Genomic DNA, 26,369 nt, shown 5'->3' on the forward strand with positions numbered 1-26,369 from the left:
CTCTTATTCTTACAGTGTAAAGTACACGCAGTAAAAGTATGTGTGGGGATTTCCTACGTCCTCTCTCCCTCTCCCTCCCTCTTATTCTTACAGTGTAAAGTACACACAGTAAAAGTACGTGTGGGGATTTCCTACGTCCTCTCTCCCTCCCCTCCCTATTATTCTTACAGTGTAAAGTACACACAGTAAAAGTACGTGTGGGGATTTCCTACGTCCTCCCTCTCTCCCCTCCCTCTTATTCTTACAGTGTAAAGTACACACAGTAAAAGTACGTGTGGGGATTTCCTACGTCCTCTCTCCCTCCCCTTCCCTCTTATTCTTACAGTGTAAAGTACACGCAGTAAAAGTACGTGTGGGGATTTCCTACGTCCTCCCTCTCTCCCCTCCCTCTTATTCTTACAGTGTAAAGTACACACAGTAAAAGTACGTGTGGGGATTTCCTACATCCTCTCTCCCTCCCCTCCCTCTTATTCTTACAGTGTAAAGTACACGCAGTAAAAGTACGTGTGGGGATTTCCTACGTCCTCTCTCCCTCCCCTTCCCTCTTATTCTTACAGTGTAAAGTACACGCAGTAAAAGTTCGTGTGCGGATTTCCTACGTCCTCTCTCCCTCCCCCTCCCTCTTATTCTTACAGTGTAAAGTACACACAGTAAAAGTACGTGTGGGGATTTCCTACGTCCTCTCTCCCTCCCCCTCCCCTCTTATTCTTACAGTGTAAAGTACACGCAGTAAAAGTACGTGTGGGGATTTCATACGTCCTCTCTCCCTCCCCCTCCCCTCTTATTCTTACAGTGTAAAGTACACGCAGTAAAAGTTCGTGTGCGGATTTCCTACGTCCTCTCTCCCTCCCCCTCCCCTCTTATTCTTACAGTGTAAAGTACACATAGTAAAAGTACGTGTGGGGATTTCCTACGTCCTCTCTCCCTCCCCCTCCCTCATATTCTTACAGTGTAAAGTACGTGCAGTAAAAGTACGTGTGGGGATTTCCTACGTCCTCTCTCCCTCCCCCCTCCCCTCTTATTCTTACAGTGTAAAGTACACACAGTAAAAGTACGTGTGGGGATTTCCTACGTCCTCTCTCCCTCCCCCTCCCTCTTATTCTTACAGTGTAAAGTACACGCAGTAAAAGTACATGTGGGGATTTCATACGTCCTCTCTAGTGTTGTAAGAAGTGGTTTCTTCTTACAACACTATACTCTCTTCTGCCTTAGACACTCTTACCCGTCCTGTAAGGCGCACTAAACTCCAGCCTTGGTTCATCCTCAGAATTTGCTACCTACGTTCCTGCGTCCACTCTGCAGAACGTCTCTGGCTGAAGTCCCGTGCCCATGCAGACTTCATACACTCACATTCATGCTGACCACTTTCCAGTCTGCTATTGCACTTGCCAAACAAGATTACTATGTCCAGCTGACAAACTCTCTTACATCCAGCCCTCGCTGTCTCTTTGCCACTCTCAATTCCCTCCTCAATCTTCCCTCGACTCCCTCCTCCCCTTCTCCATCTGCCCAGACTATGGCTAACTACTTCCAGGACAAGATCCACAAAATTAATCTTGAGTTCTCAACTATTTCACCTTTACCTGCTTCTCCACCAATTCTTTTCGCTACCCTTCCCCTGGCCTCCGCCACTCTCTCCTCCTTTCCTGAAGTCACAGTGGAGGAAACTGCTCATCTCTCTTCCTCCAAACTCACTACTTGTTCTTCTGTCCCTGTCCCCACACAATTCCTCAGCTCCATCTCCACTGCAGTCAATCCTCAATCTGCTACTGTTACTGCTGCCTTCAAATGTGCTGAAATCATAATCACACCTTAAAAAACCCTCACTGGATCCTACCTGTCCTGCCAACTATCATCCCATCTCCCTCCAAACTACTTGAATGTGCTGTTCACTGCCGGTGTCTTGACTTTTACATCTCAAGCCGTTCTTGATCCATCCCAGTCTGGTTTTCACCCTCTACATTCAATTGAAACAGCCCTTGCGAATGACTTGTTTATGGCTAAAGCCAAAGGTGTTTACTCTGTCCTTATCCTCCTTGACCTGCTGCTATTAACACTGTTGATCACCACCTACTCCTTGATACTTTGTCCTGGCTTGGAGTTTGGGACTCTGTCCTGTCTTGGTTCACTTCTTACCTCTCCCATCGCACTTTTAGTGTTTCCTCTGGTGCTTCCTCCTCTCCTGCCATTCCACTATCAGCTGGTGCCTCAGGGCTCTGTCCTGGGCCCTCTTCTCTTCTCACGTCCCTTGGTGCTCTGATTTCTTCTCATGGCTTTCAATACCATTTTTATGCTGATGACTCCCAGATCTACCTTTTTACACCAGAAATTTCACCAGAAATCCAGTGCCAGATGTTGGCCTGCTTATTTGTCATTGCTGCCTGGATGTCCACTGCCACCTTAAACTCAACACGGCCAAGGCAAAGCTCCTTAACTTTCTCCCCAAGCCCAACTCCCCCTCTTCCTCCTCTCTCTGTTTCTGTGGATAACATGGTCATCCTCCTGGTCCCATCAGCCTGTAACCCTAGAGTCCTCTTCGACTCCTCTCTGTCCTTCTCTACACATATCCAAAACACTGCTAAAGCATGTCGTTTCTTTCTTTATAACACTGCCAAAATCCATCCTCTCATTTCTAAACAGAGTACCAGAACCCTTATCCACTCTCATCTCCTCCCTCTTACACTATTACATCCTGCTCCTCACAGGTCTCCCAGTGATCCATCTCTCTCCCTGCAATCTGTCCTAAATTCAGCTGCATGACTTATCTTTCACCAAAGTCACTGCACCCATACCAGAACCCTTTCCTCTCTCTCATCTCCTCCTGTTTACACTATTACATCCTGCTCCTCACAGGTCTCCCAGTGATCCATCTCTCTCCCTGCAATCTGTCCTAAATTCAGCTGCACGACTTATCTTTTGCCAGTCACGATGCTCACATAACCCCTCTTCTGAAGTCACTACATTGGCTTCCTATCCGCTCCCAATTCCAGTTCAAGCTCTCCTTTCTCATCTACAAATGCTTTCACTCTGCAGCACCTCATTACCTCTTCTCTCTTTCTATACCCCTCCTCGTGCTCTCTGCTCTCCAGATAAGTCACTCCTATCTGTGCCCTTCTCCTCTACTGCCAATTCCAGACTCCGTGCTTTCCACCTGGCTGGGCCGTGAGCTTGGAATAGTCTTCCTGAACTGGTGTATCACGCTCCCTCTCTCACTGTGTTTAAATCCCATCTAAAGACCTTTTTGAAACTGCTTTTAAATCTTATGCCTGATTGTCTGCTTTTAGTCTTGTTAACTAACTTTCTTTTCTTTTTAAACATTATCTTGCTTTATACCCCAACTCTCTTGTCCTGTAGGTTTGTCTTATTAAATTGTAATCTCTATTGAGCAGGGACTTTTTTTTTTTTTTTTTTTTTGTATGTTTGTACAGCGCTGTGTTTGTCATGTAGTGCTATAGCAATGTTAAGTAATGGTGGTGGTAGTAGTAGTAGTAGTGTAAGAGCAAAGGAACTGCTGATTAGGAGATGGCATAGTTGGCCAAGCTAATGAGCAGGTGCAAATAAGGTGCTAAAAATGAACATAAACCTTGTTGGCCAACAAGACCGCTACGTCAAAGACTGACTGTAAATATATAGGGGCTTTGTCATAAGTAATCAGCACTCTGCCGCTCTATCAGACAAGGCTAAGTAAGAGAAGTGTGAAGATCTCCAGGGGCCCAGATTTTGACACCTGTGTGATATGGTAGCCCCCATCTCCCCTTCTGCCAATAGAGGCCTTTTTTCAGTAGAGAAGACAAAATGGCCATACACCACCAGATGAAACTTAATTTCAATCAGACACTCAGGCTATACCCACCCTGATAGAGGCCTTATTACAAAAGACCTTGTTGATGGCCAGCCATGTTGGAAGGTCCAGCATGTTTTGTAGCACCTCTTCATCCAGCTCCAGGTTGGTCAACTGACCTTCTCCTTTCAGTGTGCTTAGATTGATCTTGTCAGGAGAGAGGTTTTTAGTGAACCTAGAACAGGAAAGAAATATCCAACGATTTACAAAATCCCATCCTCTTTCAACTGGCATACAGTTTTCTACTCATGATAATATATCTGTATTCTTTGTCATCTAGGTTAAGTGACTGCAGTCAGTTTGTGTAGACCCCGCACTACCTAAACATAAAGAGGGCCCTGGAGTAGGCGCCAGCAACATTAGAAGTCAGTCGGCTGGGCGGATTCGGCCTACACCATATCACTTTCCCAGAGCAAGGGAGGCTGCTATGGTCCAAACTAAGGGCCTTATTTTCCAAATGTATCGCACGCGGTAAGGGACGTTTCGCACGCGAAATGTCCCTTTTCGCGTGCGATACCAAAATGGGGGCGGAGTCGGCCCCAGAAGAGGAGGAGTCGGGGCGTGACCAGGGCAGACTCTGCGCCAATGCCGCGGACAGCAAAAAGGTAGGTGCCTTTTCACTGCCTATTTCGCTCCCAATAGCTACACCTCCTATGGTGGCGCTATTGGGTGTGTAACCAGCAGTGATCGCACCGCAACGGTGCGATGGCTGCCGGCTAGCACAGGCCCGCCCCCCGCCCCTCATCTTCTAAAGTATCACAGGCCTGCGATACTTTAGAAAATGAGGCCCTAAGATAGCAGCAGGTTGTTGGTGACCAGGACTGGATTGCCCTATCGGGTCAGGTCAGTCACATGGCTGGTGTTGATGGCAGAGTTGCTACGATCAATATCAGGCCCCACAGCAGTTCTTTTGGTAGAATGGGAGCCTCCCCTTAGCCTCTCCGCTCAGTTTTTTACTTTTGTTTTTGTGCAGCTGGGGCTCCATGGGTCTGCACCTCTGTCCCGTTTCCCCCCCCCCCCCGTGGCATCACTGAGGTACTATGCAACTGATCCCTCCTCCCCTCATCATCGTGGTGGAAGAAAACGCTCCCAAGTCTCTCTTCACATCTCAGCTGCAGGAAGCCTTTCCTTGATCTCTGCCACTGACCGGGCTGGCCATGGGAAAACACAACTCCCTCCCTCCATCGGGGCATTCCTCTCCACCTCTTCCCATACTAGGACCACCATCAAGTCTCCCTGCCTAGATTCCCCCTGAGCACCAATGTAACTAAAGATGTTTTTTTTATACATTTAGAGGCAGCAAGGGGGGAAGTGAGTGAGGGTATGTCAGTGAATGAGTGAGTGTGTGTGGGTGTGCATGTGCGAGTGTCATGTGTGCATGAGAGGGAGCACGTGTGGTACGTGTGCACCAGTATGTGCAATAAGTTTGTGTGTTTCAGCTATCAGCATGTGTGATGAAAGCATGCATGTGTAAGCATGTGTGTGTGTTTCAGCTGGGTATGTGTGGCAGCATGCGGAAAGGAGCGTGTGTGGATCAGAAACCTCTAGGAAGCATGCGAATGTCAGAGACTGTATGTGAGGGAGAAGAAAGTTTGTGCACCCCCCTCCTACCTCCACTAATCCACAACAATCTCAGAATGACTGGAAATTAAAAATTCCCAAGTATATAAAGCGGGGAGTTATTGGTTTTAATTATTGGGCGTTACTTGATGTGTCTGCTGTTTTAAAATATTTTGTTGGTGTTTGGCGAAATTTAAAAAAAAATTACCTTTTAATTATTGGATGTTGTCTTTATCAACTGTTTTCAAATATTTATTCTTTTGTTATTATGATTTCACTATTACTGATAATGTATATTTCTTGATTTCATTGTTTGATGTTTTGTTTTTCCATTTTTGCATTGCTTATAGGGTCTAACTTGTTGAGGTTTCAGTTCAGTTTTTGCCTGCACATTTCTGTTTATATTTTCTGGTCTCTTCATTCTTTATTTAGTGAGGGTCTATCTGTGTTTTGCATGTGTGCCCAAGGTGAGGTATTCTGCTTAGCATGGCGTTTCTATATAGGGATTTATAATAGCTGGCTTTTCTCTTTTCCAAATAGGAGGTGTATTGGTGTTTTAGGGGCTGGGGTAATATTTGCAGGGTTGCCTGTTTGAATTCTGGCATTTAGTGCCTTTTTGGAGTAGGAAGTTTACAATAATTGTAATTGTAACTCATTTTACCCAGGAGTGTGTGAGAGCAAAGCTCACCCTGAACATGTTATAATAGGCCTAATGCAAGTTTTTATTTATTTTTTGTTTTGCACTATAGCAGTGCATGTAAATATAATCTATATATCATAAATGATATTTTTATCTCATAAGTGTACTCTGAATGTCCTTATACATTTATAATATTAAATTATGGGTGGGGAGGGAGGTACAAAGCTGTGAGGTTCACCTATGGCACCAGAGTTCTGGAGCTGTGCTGCTTTGGGCTCTCTGACTATTCCCAGTGTTGGCCCAGGATTTAATTTCTTCTTAAACCCTGGAGGAACAGTATGAATCACTTCTGGTTCCCCCTCCCCAACAGGCCGATACAGTAAAAAATGCGGGACAGCCAGCGCTCCGTGTTCAGCGCCCACTCTCCCGACGCGTACCTGGACACGCGATTCTCTATTTAAATGAGGTGGTGCATTAATAAGGAAGTGCTAGGAACAATAGTGCGTCCCTGGCGCCTCCTTATTAGTGGTAAGAACATAAGAACATAAGAAAATGCCATACTGGGTCAGACCAAGGGTCCATCAAGCCCAGCATCCTGTTTCCAACAGTGGCCAATCCAGGCCATAAGAACCTGGCAAGTACCCAAAAACTAAGTCTATTCCATGTAACCATTGCTAATGGCAGTGGCTATTCTCTAAGTGAACTTAATAGCAGGTAATGGACTTCTCCTCCAAGAACTTATCCAATCCTTTTTTAAACACAGCTATACTAACTGCACGAACCACATTCTCTGGCAACAAATTCCAGAGTTTAATTGTGCGTTGAGTAAAAAAGAACTTTCTCCGATTAGTTTTAAATGTGCCCCATGCTAACTTCATGGAGTGTCCCCTAGTCCTTCTACTATCCGAAAGAGTAAATAACCGATTCACATCTACCCGTTCTAGACCTCTCATGATTTTAAACACCTCTATCATATCCCCCCTCAGTCGTAGAGGTAGAGGTGGCTGTCAGCGGATCCCAACCAAAGACGCTCTATTTAAGAACATAAGAGCATAAGAACATGCCATACTGGTTCAGACCAAGGGTCCATCAAGCCCAGCATCCTGTTTCCAACAGTGGCCAATCCAGGCCATAAGAACCTGGCAAGTACCCAAAAACTAAGTCTATTCCATGTAACCATTACTAATGGCAGTGGCTATTCTCTAAGTGAACTTAATAGCAGGCAATGGACTAAAAAGTCATGGGATAGGTGGTGATGTCCTTTCGTGGATTACAAACTGGTTAAAAGACAGGAAACAGAGAGTAGGATTAAATGGACAATTTTCTCAGTGGAAGGGAGTGAACAGTGGAGTGCCTCGGGGATCTGTATTGGGACCGTTACTTTTCAATATATTAATAAATGATCTGGAAAGAAATACAATGAGTGAGATAATCAAATTTGCAGATGATACAAAATTGTTCAGAGTAGTTAAATCACAAGCAGATTGTGATAAATTGCAGGAAGACCTTGTGAGACTGGAAAATTGGGCATCCAAATGGCTGATGAAATTTAATGTGGATAAGTGCAAGGTGATGCATACAGGGAAAAATAACCCATGCTATAATTACACAATGTTGGGTTCCATATTAGGTGCTACCACCCAGGAAAAAGATCTAGGTCTCATAGTGGATAACACATTGAAATCGTCGGTTCAGTGTGCTGCTGCAGTCAAAAAAGCAAACAGAATGTTAGGAATTATTAGGAAGGGAATAATTAATAAAACGGAAAATGTCATAATGCCTCTATATCGCTCCATGGTGAGACTGCACCTTGAATACTGTGTACAATTCTGGTTGCCGCATCTCAAAAAAGATATAGTTGCGATGGAGAAGGTACAGAGAAGGGCAACCAAAATGATAAAGGGGATGGAACAGCTCCCCTATGAGGAAAGGCTGAAGAGGTTGGGCTGTTCAGCTTAGAGAAGAGACGGCTGAGGGGGGATATGATAGAGGTCTTTAAGATCATGAGAGGTCTTGAATGAGTAGATGTGAATCAGTTATTTACACTTTTGGATAATAGAAGGACTAGGGAGCACTCCATGAAGTTAGCAAGTAGCACATTTAAGATTAATCAGAGAAAATTATTTCTCACTCAACGCACAATAAAGCTCTGGAATTTGTTGCCAGAGGATGTGGTTAGTGCAGTTAGTGTAGCTGGGTTCAAAAAAGGTTTGGATAAGTTCTTGGAGGAGAAGTCCATTAACGGCTATTAATCAAGTTCACTTAGGGAATAGCTACTGCTATTAATTGCATCAGTAGCATGGGATCTTCTTAGTGTTTGGGTAATTGCCAGGTTCTTGTGGCCTGGTTTGACCTCTGTTGGAAACAGCATGGCAATTTCTTATGCTCTTACCTTGAGGTAAATATAATTTTAAATTCTCAGTCAGATGAACACTCCATTTGGGGTAGAACATAGGAATTAGTTCTCAGTTCTTGAAGGGTTTTCTATCTGCATCCCCATGTGTATCAATTACCTGATCTTTATATGCCAGCTAGTTACATAAGAATTGCCCTGCTGGATCAGACCAAGGTCCATCAAGCCCAGGATCCTGTCTCTGCCAGTAGCCAATCCAGGTCACAAGTACCTGGCAGATCCCATAAAGTAGATCTGTTACTCACTCCTAGGGATAGCAATAGCTTTCTTTAGTCTACCTGGCTAATAACGTGTCATGGACTTTTCCTGCAGAAACTTGTCCAAACCTCTTTTAAACTCTGCTATGCTCGTCACCTTGATCACATAATCTGGCAACAGATTTCCCTGCCTGGTAGTGTGCTGAATGACAAAGTATTTTCTATTATTTGTTTTGAATCTGCTGGTTGTGAGTTTCACGGAGGGTCCCCTTGTTTTAGTGTTTTTTGAAAGGGTAAATAGCCATCCTTTATTTACCCATTCCACCACTCAGAATTTTACAAATTTCCATCATGACCCCTCTCAGCCATCTCTTTTCCAAGCTGAAGAGCCCTAGCCTGTGTAACCTCTCATCACAGGAGAGATGTTCCATCCTCTATCATTTTCGTCGCCCTCCTCTGCATCTTTTCTAGATCATTCTTGGGATGGGACGACCAGGACTGCATGATTCTCAAGATGTGGAGTTTTCTCTGAGGAGGGGGTTGTTAATAGCAGTGTGCCAAAGGGAATAGTCCTTGGACAAGTTCTTTTAAACATTTTTATGAGCAACATAACTGACAGGTTGTCGGGAAAGGTTTGTCTTTTTTCTGATGCTACTAAAATCTGTGACAGAGAGGAAGGAGTGGAAAACACAAGGAAGGATATAGTGAAGCTTGAGGAATAGTCTAAGATCTGGCAGCTAAAATTAATGCTAAAAAATGCAGAGTAATGTATTTAGGATGCAAAAACCCAAGGAAGAGATAAAGTATTGGAGGTGAAATTCTTCTAAGGACAAAGGAAGAGCGGGATCAGGGGGTGATTGTATCTGATGATCTTAAGGTGGCCAAACAGGAGGATAAAGCGGTGGTAAAAGCCAGAAAGCTGCTTGGCTGCACAGGGAGAGGAAGGGTCAGCAGAGAAAGGGAGGGGACACTGCCCCTGTACAGGTCCCTGGTGAGACCTCACTGGGAAAACTGAGCACAGTTCTGGAGACCCCACCTTCATACGGATATAAACAGGATGGAGTCGCTCCAGAGGGGGCTACTAACATGGGCAGTGGTCTTCCTTCTAAAGCACATGGGGAGAGACTTAAAGATCTAAACCTGTACACCCTGGAGGAAAGGTGAGCGAGGGGAGATAGGATAGAGGCATTCACATATCTGAAAGGTTTCCATGCCCAGGAGCTGAGCCTTTTACAATGGAAAGGAGGCTGTAGAATGAGGGATCATCAGATGAGTTTGAAAGGGGGCAGACTCAGGAGTAATCTTAGGAAATATTTCTTTAGAGTCAGTGGTGGATGTGTGGAACGCCTCCCAGAGGAATGGTGGAAACAAAAACAGTATCTGAATTCAAGAAAGCATGGGATAAATACAGGGGATCTCTAAGGAAGTCTTGAGAATTACAATGCTAAATTCATTGGACAGAAGGGCAGACTATATATTTATTTATTTATTTAAATCGTTTCTATACCGTCGTTAAGAAGGATCCGTCACAACGGTTTACAATAGGGCACATAAAATAAGGATGCTGAGATATATTAATTTACACAGGTGCCGTAATGATTCGGTACATAGTTTTCTAAATGATATAATTGGTTTGTGATACAATACTGTCCAGGAATTATCAGTTTAAAAACAATTCTAATTTTATAAGTGTCAACTTCTCTTCTGGGGAAGAACGAGAAGGTAGAGTAAAAACAGATAGAAATATAGCTACACACTTTATTTGTTCATACCTCTCACTTCGCCTGCCTCACTGTTTCCCCTTCTCTGTTTGGTAGGCTTGCTTGAATAGCCAAGTTTTTAAGCCTTTTCTGAAGGTTTTGTTGTCTTTTTGCAACCTTAACTCTAGTGGCATGGTGTTCCACAGTGTGGGTCCTACCAAGGATAGTGCTCTCTCTCTTACTTGAGTTAGTCTTGCTGTCTTAATTGATGGGATAGTAAGGAGTGCTTTATTCGCTGATCTTAGGTTTCTGTTTGGTCGAGTACACGGAGGGCTGTGTTAAGCCATTCTGCTTTTTCGTTATGTATTAATTTATGTATGATGCAAAGTGTTTTGTATTGTATTCTCTGCTCAACAAGTAACCAGTGTAACTCGGCTAGGGTTTCGGTGATGTGGTCTCTTTTACTTTTTCCGGTCAAAATTCTTGCAGCAGTGTTTTGTAAAATTTGTAGTGGTCTGAGTGAGGTGTATGGTAAGCCTAGTAGTAGCGCATTACAGTAGTCGCTGCTTGCAAAAATCAATGCTCGTAGGACTGAATGAAAGTTCTTTGACGTTAGAAGTGGTTTGAGTCTTCTGAGTACCATAAGTTTAGCATATCCTTCTCTAACTTTTACGGATATATGTTGTTTTAAGCTTAATTCGGTGTCAATTATAACTCCTAGGTTCCGTACTTTCTCCGCTAGTTCAATCTTTTGGTTGTTTTTGAGTGTGATAGTGTTTTGAATGATCTCTGTCTTTTTGCGTTCTAGATGTAGGAATTCTGTTTTCTCTATGTTGATTACTAGTTCCATTTGGTTTAGTAATTGTTTTATGATGTCAAGGTACATGTTAGCGATATTTAATGTTTTTTCAATAGTTTCATCTATGGGAAGTATTAGCTGTATATCGTCAGCGTATATATAGTGTGTTATGCCCAGCCCGGCTAGTAGGTGGCATAAAGGTAACAGGTATATGTTAACGAGTGTAGCAGATAGAGCTGACCCCTGTGGTACTCCTGTTTGTAGGTGTATTTTTTCTGACATTACGTCTTTGATTTGAACTTGGAAATATCTGTTACTTAGATATGATCTGAACCATTTGATAGTTGTGTTACTCAATCCTATTTCCTCTAGTCTATTTAAAAGTATGTTGTGATTTATGGTGTCAAATGTTGCTGACAGGTCCAGCATCACTAAAATATAGTGTTTGCCATTGTCAAAACCTCTCATGATGTTGTCTGTTAGTGCTAGCAGTAGTGTTTCTGTACTATACTGTTTTCTAAAGCCATGTTGTGATGGATATAAGATGTTATTATTCTCTAAGTGCTCCGCTAGTTGCTTTTGTATAGTTTTTTCGATTAATTTGGCAATTAGGGGTAGGTTTGATACAGGTCTGTAATTGCTCAGATTAAGCGGGTCGCTGTTCTTTTTCTTTAAAATTGGTTTAACAATTGCCCCTTTTAGATTATCTGGCATGATTCCTTCCTCTAACGAGAGATTCATTATCTTTGTTAATGTTGGGGATACTGTATTGGCTACTTTTTTTATTTCAGTGGTTGGTATTGTGTCATATGCATGAGGGGCGGGGTTTAGTTTTCTTATCATAGACTCAATTTCCATTTCAGATACCATATCAAATGTCTTCCATTGTTCAACGTCTCTTTTTTTTCATTTTGATTTCCTGTTTTGTTGTATCTGGAATTTTTGTTTTTAGGTTTTTGATCTTGTCACTGAAAAAGTTGGCTATTTCATTGCATTTATTTACTGGTAGGTTTTGTGGGGAGTTGGATTTGTCAATAGTGAGATCTCTTACTTACTCTTGGAAAATAAGGTTCTAGGGTTGTTAGGATATTTCTCTATTTTAGTGTCATAGTGTCTATTTTAGTGTCTATTTTTGCATTGAGAATTATTTGTTTGTAATAGGCTAGGTGTTTTCTGTACTTGGTTAGGTTATCGGTGTTTTTATTTTTTCTCCATTCTTTTTCTTTCTTTCTTAGGTTCCTTTTGACTTCTTTTATTTTTTCATTGTGCCAGGAGTTTGTTTGTTTAGGTTCTTTGACATTGATATATCTTGTTGGGTTTATCTCATCGGCTAGGTTATTGGTTGTTTGCATCCATGTTGTGGCTGCGGAGCAGCAGTTGGAGTAGTCTAATTTTGTTCTTCTAACTTGTCTTTCAGCAATTCAGAATTATAGGTTGGTCGATATTTAAATTTAATGGACTTACTTTTTCCTTGTGTTGTTAGAGATTCAATGAATTTCAGGGTGGATTTTATACTGTTTTTTTATGCCGTCATGTTTGTTTTTGTATACCATGGTTTCATATGGAGGCAATATATTCTCCGTTCCTTTTCCGATCATTCCTAACATTCTATTTGCTTTTTTGTCCACTGCCGCCATACACTGAGCTAAGGATTTCAATGTATTGTGCACAAGGAATACAAAGTTCTTTTCCTGGGTAGTGATGCCCAATACAGAACCCAGCCTGTAATTGAGATTATTTTTCCCTATGTGCATCACTTTGCACGTTTCCATATTAAATTTCATCTGCCATTCAATTGCCCATTCTCCTAGTCTCACAAGGTCCTTCTGGAGTTCCTCACAATCCACTGCTGTTTAAGAAATTTGAACAATTTTGTGTCATCTGCAAATGTGATTACTGGAGACACAACTTACAGTCCATGCATTTGGAATACTGCGACAACTGCTTCTTTAGTGAATTTATGGCAAATGAGATCATTTCCTGCACATCCGCAGCAGCTCACTGATCTTTACAGTAAACACTCTGTTCCCCCATGGACTATATATGGACTTGGATTACAAAGTGTTATTGTGAATATCATTTAAGCTTAAGAAAGTCAAAATGTCCTCTCTAGAGGAAAAAGGGGAAAGGAGAGATATGAAAGAAACATTCAAATATCTGACAGGCTCCAATAAAGATCTAGGCAGCAGCATTTTCACCAGAAAAAGGAAAGTCAAAGCTGAAGTTGGGAGGAAGACTGATCAGAGAATGTGAGAAGAGGTAAAATTATACTTATCTGATAATTTACTTTGCTTGAAGACTGCTAGACCAGACATTACGTTTGGGATTTCCCTCCTCCACACAACTGACGGAGACAGAAGACACACCTTTTTCATGATCTCACTCAGGGCTACAAAGATGGTGTGGCCCCAGCCAACATCAGTAGCCTACTGCCAAAGCACTGTGACCACTAGAATTCCTCTTTATATCCTGTTCTTGAAGTATACAGTATATTACAGGGTACTGGGACCTGTTCTAAGCGAGCCACAAATGTAAGACAAGGGAAGGATATGGGCACAAGGAGGGTGTGCCTCACATGATGCCCCTAGTCCCCCTGGACCTGCTGGCCCTTGTTTTCCTGAGTGGGATCCTGACTGGTCTAGCAGTTTTCAAGGAAAGTAAAAGTATAATTTTACCTTCCTTATCACCCTGCTAGACCAGACATTACAGCTGGGAGTTATCAAAGCTTCCCTTTGGTGGGACGGGAGAAGACAGGGCTGTCTTACCAAACCTTGCCCCAAAGGTTGTGCCTGACAGACTGTGTGACCAATCTATATGTTGTGTTCATCGGTCTCAGATGGCTTCGCCCAACATGCCTCACCTCTATTTCAGCCTTCCCCACCAGCCTCGGGAGAATGGCGTCTGTAACGTCTCCTTACCACACCCTCCGGCTTCCCCGGAGCGGCTTTGGTGCCTCCTAGGGTGTGCGCACACGCCTCTCGTCTTGTAGCAGTGTTGGTGAGAACCTCGAGGGCGTCCCCCTCGAGTGATGTCACTGCTTCCTCCTTCAAACGGTTGCCCATTTGCTGACTCTCGCCGAATTAGCAACAGATTGGATTCGTTCCCGTCTGAAGCTGCTCTGCCGCTTCTACTCTGCTTCTACTCCGCTCCTCGGGGGCCCTTTGCTTATTTCCAGGTGCCTATCCTAATTACAGGTACTCGCTCCTCGAGGGCCTGTGTGTCTTTCCTGGTGCCTGCTACCAATTCTTCTACCTGCTGGAACTCTTCCTACCAGCTACAGAGAGTGAGTACTACTTCTCCAGTCTTCTCCAGTCTTCTCCAGTCTCTCCATCTTCAGCTCCTCGCTGTTCATATGCATCGGGCCCTACACCACCATTGTGGAACGGGTCTCCTCTGCCGAGGACCGAGGACTGTTGATTGATATCTATCCTCTCTCTACTGCTCACTGGGAACTCTATCTACTCAGCTACCAGGGAGTGTATTATAACATCTGCCACTCTGTCTCTCCTACAGTGCCTTACTGGACATCTGCATCAGGGCCTTACACCACCATTGTGGGACGGGTCTCCTACGCCAAGGATCACAGACTGTTGCTATCTATCTACTCTCTACTGTCACCTTTGGAGGATCACACTAGCTGTATAATAAAAGATATATTCTCTGTGTTTCTGCATCTGAGTCTAGCCCGGTGCTTCAGTTCCCTACAGGACTCCTCCCCATAGGAGATAACATCACTGTTGCCTGTGAGAATCCACCAAACACCTCAATATCATAACACTATAGTGTTCAAGAAGGTGTGAGGACAACCATGTCGCTGCCTTCTCAGTTCTGGCAAGGCTAAGATGCCTCTGTCCAGGATGAGACTTGAATCTTTGTAAAGTGAGCCCAGAGACTTACCAGGACCTGCTATCCTGATAACAGGAAGGCCAATGTATTGCCTTCTTGATCCATCTGGTATGGTGACTTTAGAGGCCGCCTACCCTTTCTTGGGCACTGAATATCAAGAACAGTTCAACTGTTCCTTTATAGGTATGTCAGGAGAATCCAATGTATCTTAAACAATCACAGATTTTTAAGTTAGCCCTGTCAGCCACCATTGCTGCGGTCTGGATGAACCACTCCTTCTCATGAAAGTTGATTCTTGCTTGGGTAGAAAGATGGAACTGGGTCTTGAGACCTTCCTAGATAAGGATCTCTGCAGAACTAAGCCTGCTGCTGAGACGTGTCTTAGCCAAGCAATTCCTTCAAGTAAGACTGTTCCTGGAATGGGCCTTCATGGATGGAGCTACCTGCCCTAGACCTTTAGAATTCGAATGCTATTGCATACTATACCCAGCCCCAGCCCCCCCCCCCCCCCCCCGACTATCAGAGGTGGGGTATTATTCTGTAGGCCTGATGGCTCCCTGAGCTGCCTTAGGCTCCTAAGCCAGATGCCTAACTATGAGTGCAACCTAGTGCCCTGTGTATGCTTGGCTGCTGGCATCAGTGCCACAATCTTGGTGAAGGTTTTATGGCTGTTGCTAGGTCAACACTCTCCCTTGGAACTGGGCATTAATACTCCATAGCAAGAGCCTTGCCAGACTCTGGTTATACACTTAGATGGGAATATGATCATGAGATTCCGCTAAGTTCGCAGACATCGGGAACTCTCCTGGTTTCCCTGGCAAAATCCCCAACCACTGCCTCCATCCAAAAGTGGGGCACATGTAGGGAATTGGTGATCCCCCCTTTTTTGTTTTTACCATACCCTGAATTAACAAGGTGTGAAGACTGTTCCCTTCTTAGGGCCTCAGAGGTCAGAGTCCTTGAGACTATCTTCACCAGGTTGTACCTGTCCCTTGCCCGGAATGCTAATTCTATTGCCATCCGGGCAGAACCTGGGCTAACTGGGGCCCCAAGGCACCCCCCCCCCCCCCAATACTATGTGGCTCAGGTTCCATTACCTCCTAAAAATGAGGCTTGCAAAACTCTCACCTAAAAGGGGCTATTTCAGTCAATATGCTGACCTTCCATGCTCATCCCCTCTTCTACCATGATGCTTATCTTGTACATACATACTGAGACCAACCATCCACTCAGGAGATTGTGAGTAGGCCATTCCTCTTCTCCTGCAGCAGAGGATAGAAACATAGAAATAACAGCAGAAAAGGATCAAATGGTCCACCTAGTCTGCCTAGCAAGCTTATGGTGGTACATGCTGTGCCATACAGGTCTCCCCCATAAAGGTATCATCAGGGAGTGGCATCTGCCTTGCAAGTTACCCCCATACATATTTTCCCAAACCATTAAGTCATGATCCTTGCTGGTTTCTGTCTCAGTCCAATTCCCCTTTATCTCTTGCTGTTGAAACAGAGAGCAATGTTGGAGTTACAACACAAGTATAAGGCTTATTGGCTAAGGGTTGTAACAGCCACATCAGCAAGTTACCCCAATGCTTGTTTTCCCAGACTGTAAAATTCATGTCCTTGTTGGTTGTTGTGTGAAATTAATTCTTCTTTTCCTCTTTTCCCCTGCCGTTAAAGCAGAGAGTAATAATGAGTTGTATCAACAGTATGAAGGCTTGATAGTTAAGGGCAGTAACCGCCACACCAGCAAGTTTGTTTATTTATTTATTTATTTATTTAAGGTTTTTATATACCGGCATTCATGATGCAATCACATCATGCCGGTTTACAGTTGAACAGGGGGTGCAGAAAGCAAAAAACTGGAACTTGTGCAGAAGAAATTGCAGCTACAAAAACAAGGAGGATCGAACTGGGAGAGAAGCGAAATACAGAGTAGATACAGAAAAGATTTAACATCATGTAGAGTTATTTACAGATAACTGGAGTGGCTGCATTCTTGAAGTGGAGAGGAGGCAATTAGGATAGGTCCGGAAAAGCTTGTTTGAACAGCCACTTCTTAAGTCTTTTTCGGAATGTTGGGAGGCAAGGCTCCTGCGGAGATTCGCTGGGATGGAGTTCCAGAGTGAAGGTCCTGCTGTTGAGAAGGACCTTTCTCTAAAAGTTATATGCCGAGTGAATTTGGTGTGAGGTACCTGGAGGGATCCTCTGTATGCTGCTCTGGTCTGTCTAGGGGTGATATGTTGGCTGAGCGGGAATAGTAGGTCGAGTGTGGTAAGGTGGTGGATGGTTTTATATATAATGGTGATGGACTTGAAGATAATTCTGAAGTGAATAGGGAGCCAATGTAGGTTTTTTAGGATGGGGGATATGTGGTCTCTTCTCCTGGTATTGGTGAGAATTCTTGCTGCCGCATTTTGGACCATCTGTAGAGGTTTGGTGTACGAGGATGGGAGACCTAGTAGGATAGCTTTGCAATAATCTAACTTAGAGAAGATTATTGCTTGTAGTATCGTTCTGAAATCATAAAAGTGGAAGAGTGGTTTTATCCTTTTCAGCACTTGGAGTTTGTAGAAACAGTCCTTGGTTGTACGGTTGACAAATGCTTTCAAATTGATCCTGTTAACTATTATAACTCCTAAGTCTCTCACTTGGGTGGAGAGTGGGTAGGCTGGAAGAGTATTGATAGTGTTGCTGTTTTCTGGGGAGATAAGTAGTAGTTCAGTTTTGGCAGCATTTAATACGAGGTTTAGGCTGGCAAGAAGGTCATTGATTTTTTGGAGGCAGGATTCCCAATGTTCAAGGGTTTTGGAGAAGGATTCTTTGAGCGGGATCACTATCTGGACATCATCTGCGTAGAGAAAGTGTTTGAGTTTTAGCTTGGTTAGAAGCTGGCACGGCGGAAGGAGGTATATGTTGAAGAGGGTGGGTGATAAGGTGGATCCCTGTGGAACTCCTACAGGCGAGTTATGGCGGGGAGATTCTTTGTTGTGAATTTTCACTTTGTAGCCTCTGTTGTTGAGGAAAGTTTTGAACCAGGCAAGAGCCGTACTTGTTATACCAATAGTCGAGAGTTGATTTATGAGGATGGAGTGGTTAACGGTGTCGAAGGCTGCCGAGAGGTCTAAAAGTATCAGGAGGAATGATTGACCTTTGTCGAGACCCAAAATGAGGTAGTCTGTCAGCGATATAAGGAGAGATTCTGTACTGGAAGCTTTGCGAAACCCATATTGGGAAGGGAGTAGTATTTTGTTATCTTCTATGTAGTCTGAGATTTGAATGTTAACTAGTTTTTCCATGATCTTAGCTATGAAAGGTAAGTTGGCGATCGGTCGGAAGTTGTTTGGGTCTGTAGGATCCAGATTTGGCTTCTTTAACAGTGGTTTGAGGGATGCCAGTCTGAGTTCGTCCGGGTAGATTCCTTGGGAGAGAGAGCAGCTAATGATGTCCGCCAGCGTTTGTGACATAGAGTCAGGGATTGCCATGAGAAGTTTGGTGGGGATATGGTCTGAAGGGTGAGAGGAAGGTTTCATTTTCTTTAAGATTGACTGAATCTCTGTGGCGGTGATGGGTTCGAATGAATGTAGTTGAATGGATTTGTTGTTGGATAATTGGTGTAGGCTCATGATGGAGGGGGGGGTGGTGGTGGAGGTGGGCAGCTGTGTTAGAAGATTGTCGATTTTGTTTTGGAAGAACAGGGCCAGTTCATCGGCCTTTGATTGTGCTTGATTGTTGGGGATGCCCGGTGCGTTGATTTGGGTTAGATTGGAAACAAAGGCAAACAGCGCTTTGGCGTCACATACGAGGTCGTGGATCTTATGCGGGTAGAAGTCCCTTTTAGATCTAGAGGTGGCGGTCTTGTAATGGAGTAGTGCCAGTTTATAGGCGGAGAGTGAACTTGTACAAGGGGCTTTACGCCATTTGCTCTCTTTCTGTCTTAAGCTTTGTTTCAGTTTTCTGAGTTCGTTGGTGAACCACGGTTGTCTTTTAGTTGCATTGGTGTTGGATTTTTTTTGTTATAAGGGGGCATAGTTTGTTAGCTATGGATTCTGTGACATTGTTCCAGGAGCGGAGAGCTGTGTTAGGGTTGGTGAGATCTATGCGATAAAGTTGTGAGGTAAGTTGATTGATGAGGTCTTTGGAGGTGCAGGATCTTCTATATTGGAAGGATGGTTGGGGTGCGCGGTCAGTGAAGGTTTCATTCATCGTGAGCCTGGTTGAGATTAGTGAATGATCTGACCAGGGGACCTTCTTGCAATTAAGGTGAGATGACTGCTTGATGCCGGAGTTGACGAATATTAGATCCAATGTATGACCTGCTTTGTGGGTGGGTTTGTTGACTATCTGGTGGAAACCCAAGGCTGAGAGGGCAGTGAGGAAGACTTTGCAACTAGATGAGGGTGTGGAGTCGTCTACGTGCAGGTTGAAATCTCCCAGGATTATTGCTGGGGCGTCCAAATTAATAAGGGTTGTGATTATTTCGATAATAGGAGAAGCGTCTGTTTCCAGGAGGCCCGGGGGGCGTAGACTAGTAGTATTTGAAGATGGTCTGAAGTGAAAAGGCCGATTTCTAGTTTAGGATCAGATATGGCAGATCGTTGAGTGAATCTGAGGCCTTTTTTTGTTGCTAATAAGATGCCCCCACCTCTTTTTTTCTGTCTAGGGAGAGAGAAGATGTCGTAGGTCAGTGTTGGAAGTTGATTTATTATTGCTGAATCTGTGGGTTTTAGCCATGTTTCAGTTATTAGCACATATGTCTGGCTTGGCATCTAGAAGGTAATCATTGAGGATCAGAGATTTCTTGGTAAGGGATTGCGCATTAACAAGAGATAAGGAGAATAGAGTAAAGCCTAGAAGTTGGGTGATTGGAGCGATCATGATTGGGGTAAGGGTTATTAGTGAGCGCTGTCGGGCTTGCCTGTTGGAATTTCCTGTAGAGGATGGGTAGCTTTGGGGAATAGGGATCGTGGAAGCTGGGAACCTGCTGGCTTGTTGGGCCTGAACGAAGTGGACTGGCTGAGTGATTCGGAAGAAAGCTGGAGAGAACACGGGGGAAGAGGCTGGTAGATGAAGGACTTCCGGAACGAAAGTTTAAGAGGGAGATTTTAAGTGCGGGCATGTGAGAGTTAAGAAATCACTTCGGTGCTGCACGAAGGGACGCACAAAGGGGCCTGCTCCTTTGTTGCGCCTCGCCTAGCTGCCGCGTGGGATTTAAAGGTCTCCGGGGCTGTCCCCCGATTGGCTGCCCCGCGGGCTCTGCGGATTGGCTGTCGGCCCGGAAGAGGGCCGGGAAGGTGGCGTCTGTCTCTGGAGAAGGGAGAGTGGTGCCTTGCGGTCGGCGATTTGATCAGCTTGGGGTAAGAGGAAAATAAGGCCTTACCCCAGCAGGTCTCGGCGCCGGCTGCGCAGGCCTAGCACGCTTCCCTTCCAATCCCGGCTGGAGAAGAAGTCGAAGAGGCAGAGTCCTGCTGCTGCACGGGATTTTAAGGTCTCTGGGGCTGTCCCCCGTTTGGCTGCCCCGCGGGCTCTGCGGATTGGCTGTTGGCCCAGAAGAGGGCCGGGAAGGTGGCGTCTGTCTCCGGAGAAGGGAGAGAGAGTGGTGCCTCGTGATCGGCGATGTTACCCCCATGCGCTTTTTTCCTCATTTCCATTCTCTAGCATTTAGGAATCCACAGTGTTTATCCCTTGCCTCCTTGAAATCCTTCACCATTTTTTGTTTTCACCACCTCCTTCAGAAGAGTATTCCAGACATCCACCACCCTCTCCATGAAGAAATATTTCCTGACATTGGTTCTGAGTCATCCTCCCTTGAGTTTCATTACGTGACCCCCTAGTTCTACTGATTTTTTTCCCAATGAAAAAGATTTGTCAAATGTGTATCATTCAAATCTTTCAGGTATTTGAAGGTGTATCATATTTTCCCCTGCACCTCCTCTCCTCCAGGGTATACATATTTAGGCCCTTCAATCTCTCCTCATAAGTCATTTGATGGAGACCCTCCACCATTTTTGTCACTCTTCTCTGGACTGCCTCCATCCTGTCTCTTGTCCCTTTTGAGATACGGTCTCCAGAACTGAACACAATACTCCAGCTGAGGCCTCTCCAAGGATCTATACAAGGGGACTATCACTTCCTTTTTTTCATACTGGATATTCCTCTCTCTATGCAGCCCAGCATTCTGGCTTTTGCTATCTCCTTGTCACATTGCTTTGCCATTTTCAGATCGCTAGACACTATCACCCCAAGGGCCCTCTCTTGCTCTGTGCAAAACAGCCTTTCACCCCCCCCAAGACATACAGCTCTTTTGGGGTTACCACACCCCAGATGCATGATTCTGCACTTCTTGGCAGTGAATCCCAGCTGCCATATCTTCAGCCACTGTTCAAGCTTCCATAAATTACACCTCATTCTCTCCATTCCTTCCGGCGTGTCCACTCTGTTGCAGATCTTAGTATCATCTGCAAAAAGACAAACTTTACCTTCTATCCCTTCCGCAATGTCGCTCACAAAGATATTGAACAGAACCGGTCCCAGCACCGATCCTTGCAATTATGGAACTGTTAGTTGTGAGTGTGTCCAAAGCTGAATATTCAGATTTGATACGGTTGAAAATGGAACATCATAAGATGTTTCTAAAAACTTCAAATCATGTAATATTAAATCAATGAAAGATTTAATATATGGATTGATGTTGCCAGGTGGAATCCATGTGAATTTTGGGCACATTCAGAACTAACAGTTCCACAATTGTAAAGCAAGTAGATAAGGGAGGAGCTGAGGTTTTACAGAATAGGGATCAGTATGTAAACACAGTCCTATCACATTTATCTGACAGAACCAATTATGTCATTTTATCAGCCGATCCAGGCCCATCCCTACAGCTGCAGATTTCAGATATAGTTGTATTACCAGAAACTGATGCCGACACATTTAGGAGAATGCTGACATTAAGTACGTTTGTTTGCTCCTTACATGTTAATTTTGCTAATTACTTTTATGTTCCTACTATATATTGGTTTTTGCAGACGCTTTAAATCAGCCCTTTGAAGAAGGCCATATTATCCGAAACACGGTCCTGTGTCGGGTTTTACATCGCTAGGACATGTGGCATAGATAACGATGGTAATTTGTTAATTTAAGCCCTTAATTTCCATATAAAAATGAGAGGTTAAGTGGTTTACATCTTTGTTGTTTACATTTCACCGCCATTCCTCGCACAGAATCTTGGATATGCGTGGAGAATAGTTGATTGTATAATTAATTATTGGAACAGTTAACTGACAAAGTATTGTCTTTCTGTATTGGCCTAACAGTGGCTAATTTCAAAAAACCAGGAACACTCCCATCTCCTAATGGGCAGGTTATGATTTACTTTATTTTAAATGAGAGATCTTTCAAATTTTTTCTTAAATAGAAAGGGCATGGGTCCAATGGAGAAGCTGTGCTCTTCAAAGTGGCTATTACAGAGATAACATCCTTCAATGATAAAGAGGAGAAGGTTCACCATTTAGCAACAGTCACATCTGTACTGATACCTAAATAACCCAATCCAGTTATTCCCAACTATTTCTGCAGGCTAGCAATCTTCTCGTGAAAATAATCTGCAAATTGCTCACAATCTGAGATGTCTTGTTCCAGTATTTTTGGTTTTTAAGTTAGATTCTTCACAACAGAATGCAGTTCTAAGGGGCAATTATTAGCTAGTGACTGAGTAAAATATGACCGCTTAGCTAATAGATATGATTTTCTGTATTTCAATAATAAACCTCGATATTCTTGCTTCGAGGCATTAGTCAGAAGCTTTCTCCAGTTCTTTGCCTTTCACAACTCTTTTCATGCTTCCCATATGGCATCAGAAAACCAGACTGCTGGGTCCAAGATGGCGCCGAGGTAAGACGCATATGAGCGTCTCTCTTCAGTTTACCTCAAAAGTTTTCCTGATGCCACATTCCGGCCGCAAAAAGAGAGCGAGGGAGCAGTCAGCTCTGGAGCCCTCCTCGACTCCAGCGGTCATTGGTCCAATGGACGCTCATCTGCACCGGGAAGCAGAGTGCCCGGCGATGAGCTCGCTAGACGACGTTCGGAGGGAGGAAGAGTCCGAAGTCGTCCCTGAGCAAATAATTCTATCTTTGCCAGAAGATAGACATCCCCCCGAGAATCCAGCGCAGAGACAAACCGCCGTAATTCGGGAGGAACCGGAGGCTCTGGAGATGAGTGCCTCCCGGGAGACTTCTCCGGAGCACGAGTTGACGGGGGGAACAGTCTTAGCGCAAAACCAACTGGACCGGGAGTTGGAAGTAGTTGAAGCGGCACAGCAATTGCAAGGAAGGGAGACGCCAGAACAAACCTCTGCAGACTCAGAAGGAATCGGGTTAACCTGTGAGCTGGTAAGACCGTTAAAGTTTACCCTTGAGTCTATATGGGAAGCAATAAGAGAGACTAACAATAATATATCTCGCCAAATAATAACCACAGTTAATAAAGTGGGAAGGCTGGAAGTGAGAATGGCAACTATTGAAAAGGAAGTGGCAGAAAATACTCAAAATTTACAACCTTTGGAGGTAAAACTGGAAAGTTTCAAGGATATACAATGTAATATTATCAAGGAAAATCAAGTTATTCAGCAGAGAATAGAGAATTTGGAAAATCAGGCGAGGGCAAGAAACTTGAGATGTATAAACTTTCCTAAGGTATCCTATCTGACTCCTAAGGAACTTTGGCGAAGATACATGATGGAAATTTTAAAAATAACAGAAGAAACTCTTCCAATAGTCTCAAAAGTATACTTTACCCCGCCGATGGAAAAAAACTGGAATTGACTCTGACAATTTTCAGATTTTGCAATCCAGAGAAACTCCTAAGTTGGATATATCTGCAATTCTTGAGCAGTCTGATGAGAGTACTGCTATACCATCCACTTTAATTGTGGTATTTCTGATGGAATCCGATAGGGAGTGGATTTTTAAAAAATATTTCTCCCATCGTACTGAATCTTTTCTTGGCTGTAGACTCCAGATTTTCCCCGATCTTGCGAGAGCGACGCAAAGGAGACAACAACAATTCCTTCTTCTGAAACCTCAGATTTTGGAATTGGGAGGGTTATTTTTGTTGAAATTTCCCTGTAAATGCCTGATTAAATTTCAGGGCAATTCCTATATTTTTCTTCAACCCTCTCAATTAATTTCCTTTATAACTAGTAAGAAGGATAAAGTGGTGTCCTCTACTTGTGTAAATTGAATGTGCACGTCTAAAAGTGTAACTTGTCTATCAAAAAATTGTACTGCTACCCCTTTATCTTAATTTCCTCTTTTTTTTTTTGTAATATTTCCTGAGATTGTGTACATTATTGGACCCTTGTTTGAGGGCTTGATTTATATGCTCTGTAGCTGATTTTTCCTTTTTCCTAAAATTTAGTGTAATATTTAATTTTACAGGAGAAATATTTGTCCTAATTGTTACTTCTCTTCTTTTGTTGTTGAAAGCTGCAAAGTATGTATTTTTCAATTCATGTGGTTCTTGAAATTATTGTAAAATTGAATAAATAGAAAAGAAAAAAAAAAAAAGAAAACCAGACTGCTAGCCTGGGTCTAACATTAATCCACTTCTCAGAGTTTGGAGCCAAAGTATTACATACATATGATGCACTTGAATTCCACTTTTCCACTAAAACATCCGTGGAATCAATTTCCAAATTCTGGGATCCCATAGTTTCCTTCCAACATTGCAGCAATTTTTTGTATCTACTTTAGGATGAGCTATTCACTTGCTCAATACTCCTTTTACAGGTTTATTAGAGGATAAGACCAAGAAGGTCGTAACATAGTGATCAGACCATAAAAGTTCCTTAAGGGTAGATTTCAAAAAAATATGTGTATACCTCCATGTGCGCATGCTACCAGGCGCTCGCACAAGGACGTGCAATTTTATAACATGCGTGCACCGGCACATGCATGTTATAAAATCCGGGCCGGCGTGCACCTGGTGGCAGATTTGTCCTGTTTACGCGCGGCGACTAGATCGGGCCTCCCCCAGTTCCCTCCCAGTCCACTCCAATTAAGGAGCGGACTGGGAGGGAACTTTCCTACCCACCTACCTACCCTCCCTCCCTGTTCTCCTCTTTCCCGACCCCTTAGAAGGCCCTACCTTTTGTTATTTTCTTTATTTCGGAACTTACATTTAACTCCTGTAGCAAATTATATAGTCCCTGAGAATCTGGTTAGTTTGAGAGGACAGTTAAATATTGGTTATATCAAAGCCCGATTAATGAGGAATAAGGGGGAGTACTTAGTAGATTATAATTCAATGCCATAAATTGGATATTTTGTGTATAAGAGTCCTGGGATTATGAATTTTATATTTTATTAAATAATGCTTGTCCATTAGGGTTTTCATATTTTCAACAAGCGCGCCATCAGAAGCAAGGTGGAGAATACTGTCTTCCCTTAGACAGGGAAAGACTTTACTAGAACATTATTGTGAAGACATAGACAAAAAAAGAGGTATGGTATCCAAACTCTATGCTATATTGCTGGGCCCTGACCCTCCCCCCTTCCTGCACACTAAAGCGTGGGACACGGATTTGGGTTATCCATTGTCGGTGGAGGATTGGACTCAGATATATACAGCAGTCAGGAAGAGCTCAATTTCTGCCAATATGCAAGAGAATTGTTATAAGTTGCTGACCCGTTGGAACCTTACCCCGTATACACTACATCGTCGCTGCCCTAGTATCAGCGACTCATGTTGGCGCAAGTGTGAGCATATAGGGATGTTCTTTCATATGTGGTGGTCTTGTGAATCTGTACATAACTTGTGGAAAGCAGTGGCGATGAGGCTCGAAGGACTCTTACAATTACAAGGCCTTTTAGATCCAGGATTTATGCTAGTGAATCACCCACACAAAGCCTTGGATAAATCACAGACTCAATTTTGTCAACAAGTTTTTAATGCAACTAGGATGAACATTGCCAGACACTGGAAACAAACTGACACTCCATCGCTGAGCACAATTCAACAAAGAGTTCACCAGGATTGCAGAATGGCAGCCATTACGGCAGAATTACACCATTCGATACCTGTATTTACGGCAACATGGACCCCGTACCTGCAATGGGAAAAAGTGATTGTTACGTCATCCCAGTAAACTCCTAGGCCGATATGCTTAGGATATTTCTACTGTTGTAGTCGCTGACTACTCCATACTCGGGACAATCAGAGTCTTTATTATAGTTTCGCATTAGTGAGCGCATGGTGGGGGGGGGGGGGGGGGGGGGAAGGGATGGGTAAACTAGGGGAGGATTGAGGATCAATGTTTTGGTTAATGTTTAGACCTGCTTGTATATTACTGTTTTCTATGTTACTATACTATAAAAGCAAT

The 26,369-nt window shown here is 43.7% G+C and overlaps 1 protein-coding gene across 1 annotated transcript in view; it reads right to left on the reverse strand.

Moving 5' to 3' along the window:
* Positions 1 to 26,369, reverse strand: part of UHRF1BP1L (UHRF1 binding protein 1 like) — a 373,911-nt gene that overhangs the window by 334,947 nt on the left and 12,595 nt on the right. The window contains exon 2 of the mRNA XM_029597381.1: positions 3,854 to 4,016. Within this exon, the coding sequence (XP_029453241.1) occupies positions 3,854 to 4,016 (163 nt within the window). The remainder of the gene's footprint in view (positions 1 to 3,853; positions 4,017 to 26,369) is intronic.

This window comes from Rhinatrema bivittatum, chromosome 4, assembly GCF_901001135.1.
Source record: "Rhinatrema bivittatum chromosome 4, aRhiBiv1.1, whole genome shotgun sequence".
Lineage (NCBI taxonomy): Eukaryota > Metazoa > Chordata > Amphibia > Gymnophiona > Rhinatrematidae > Rhinatrema > Rhinatrema bivittatum.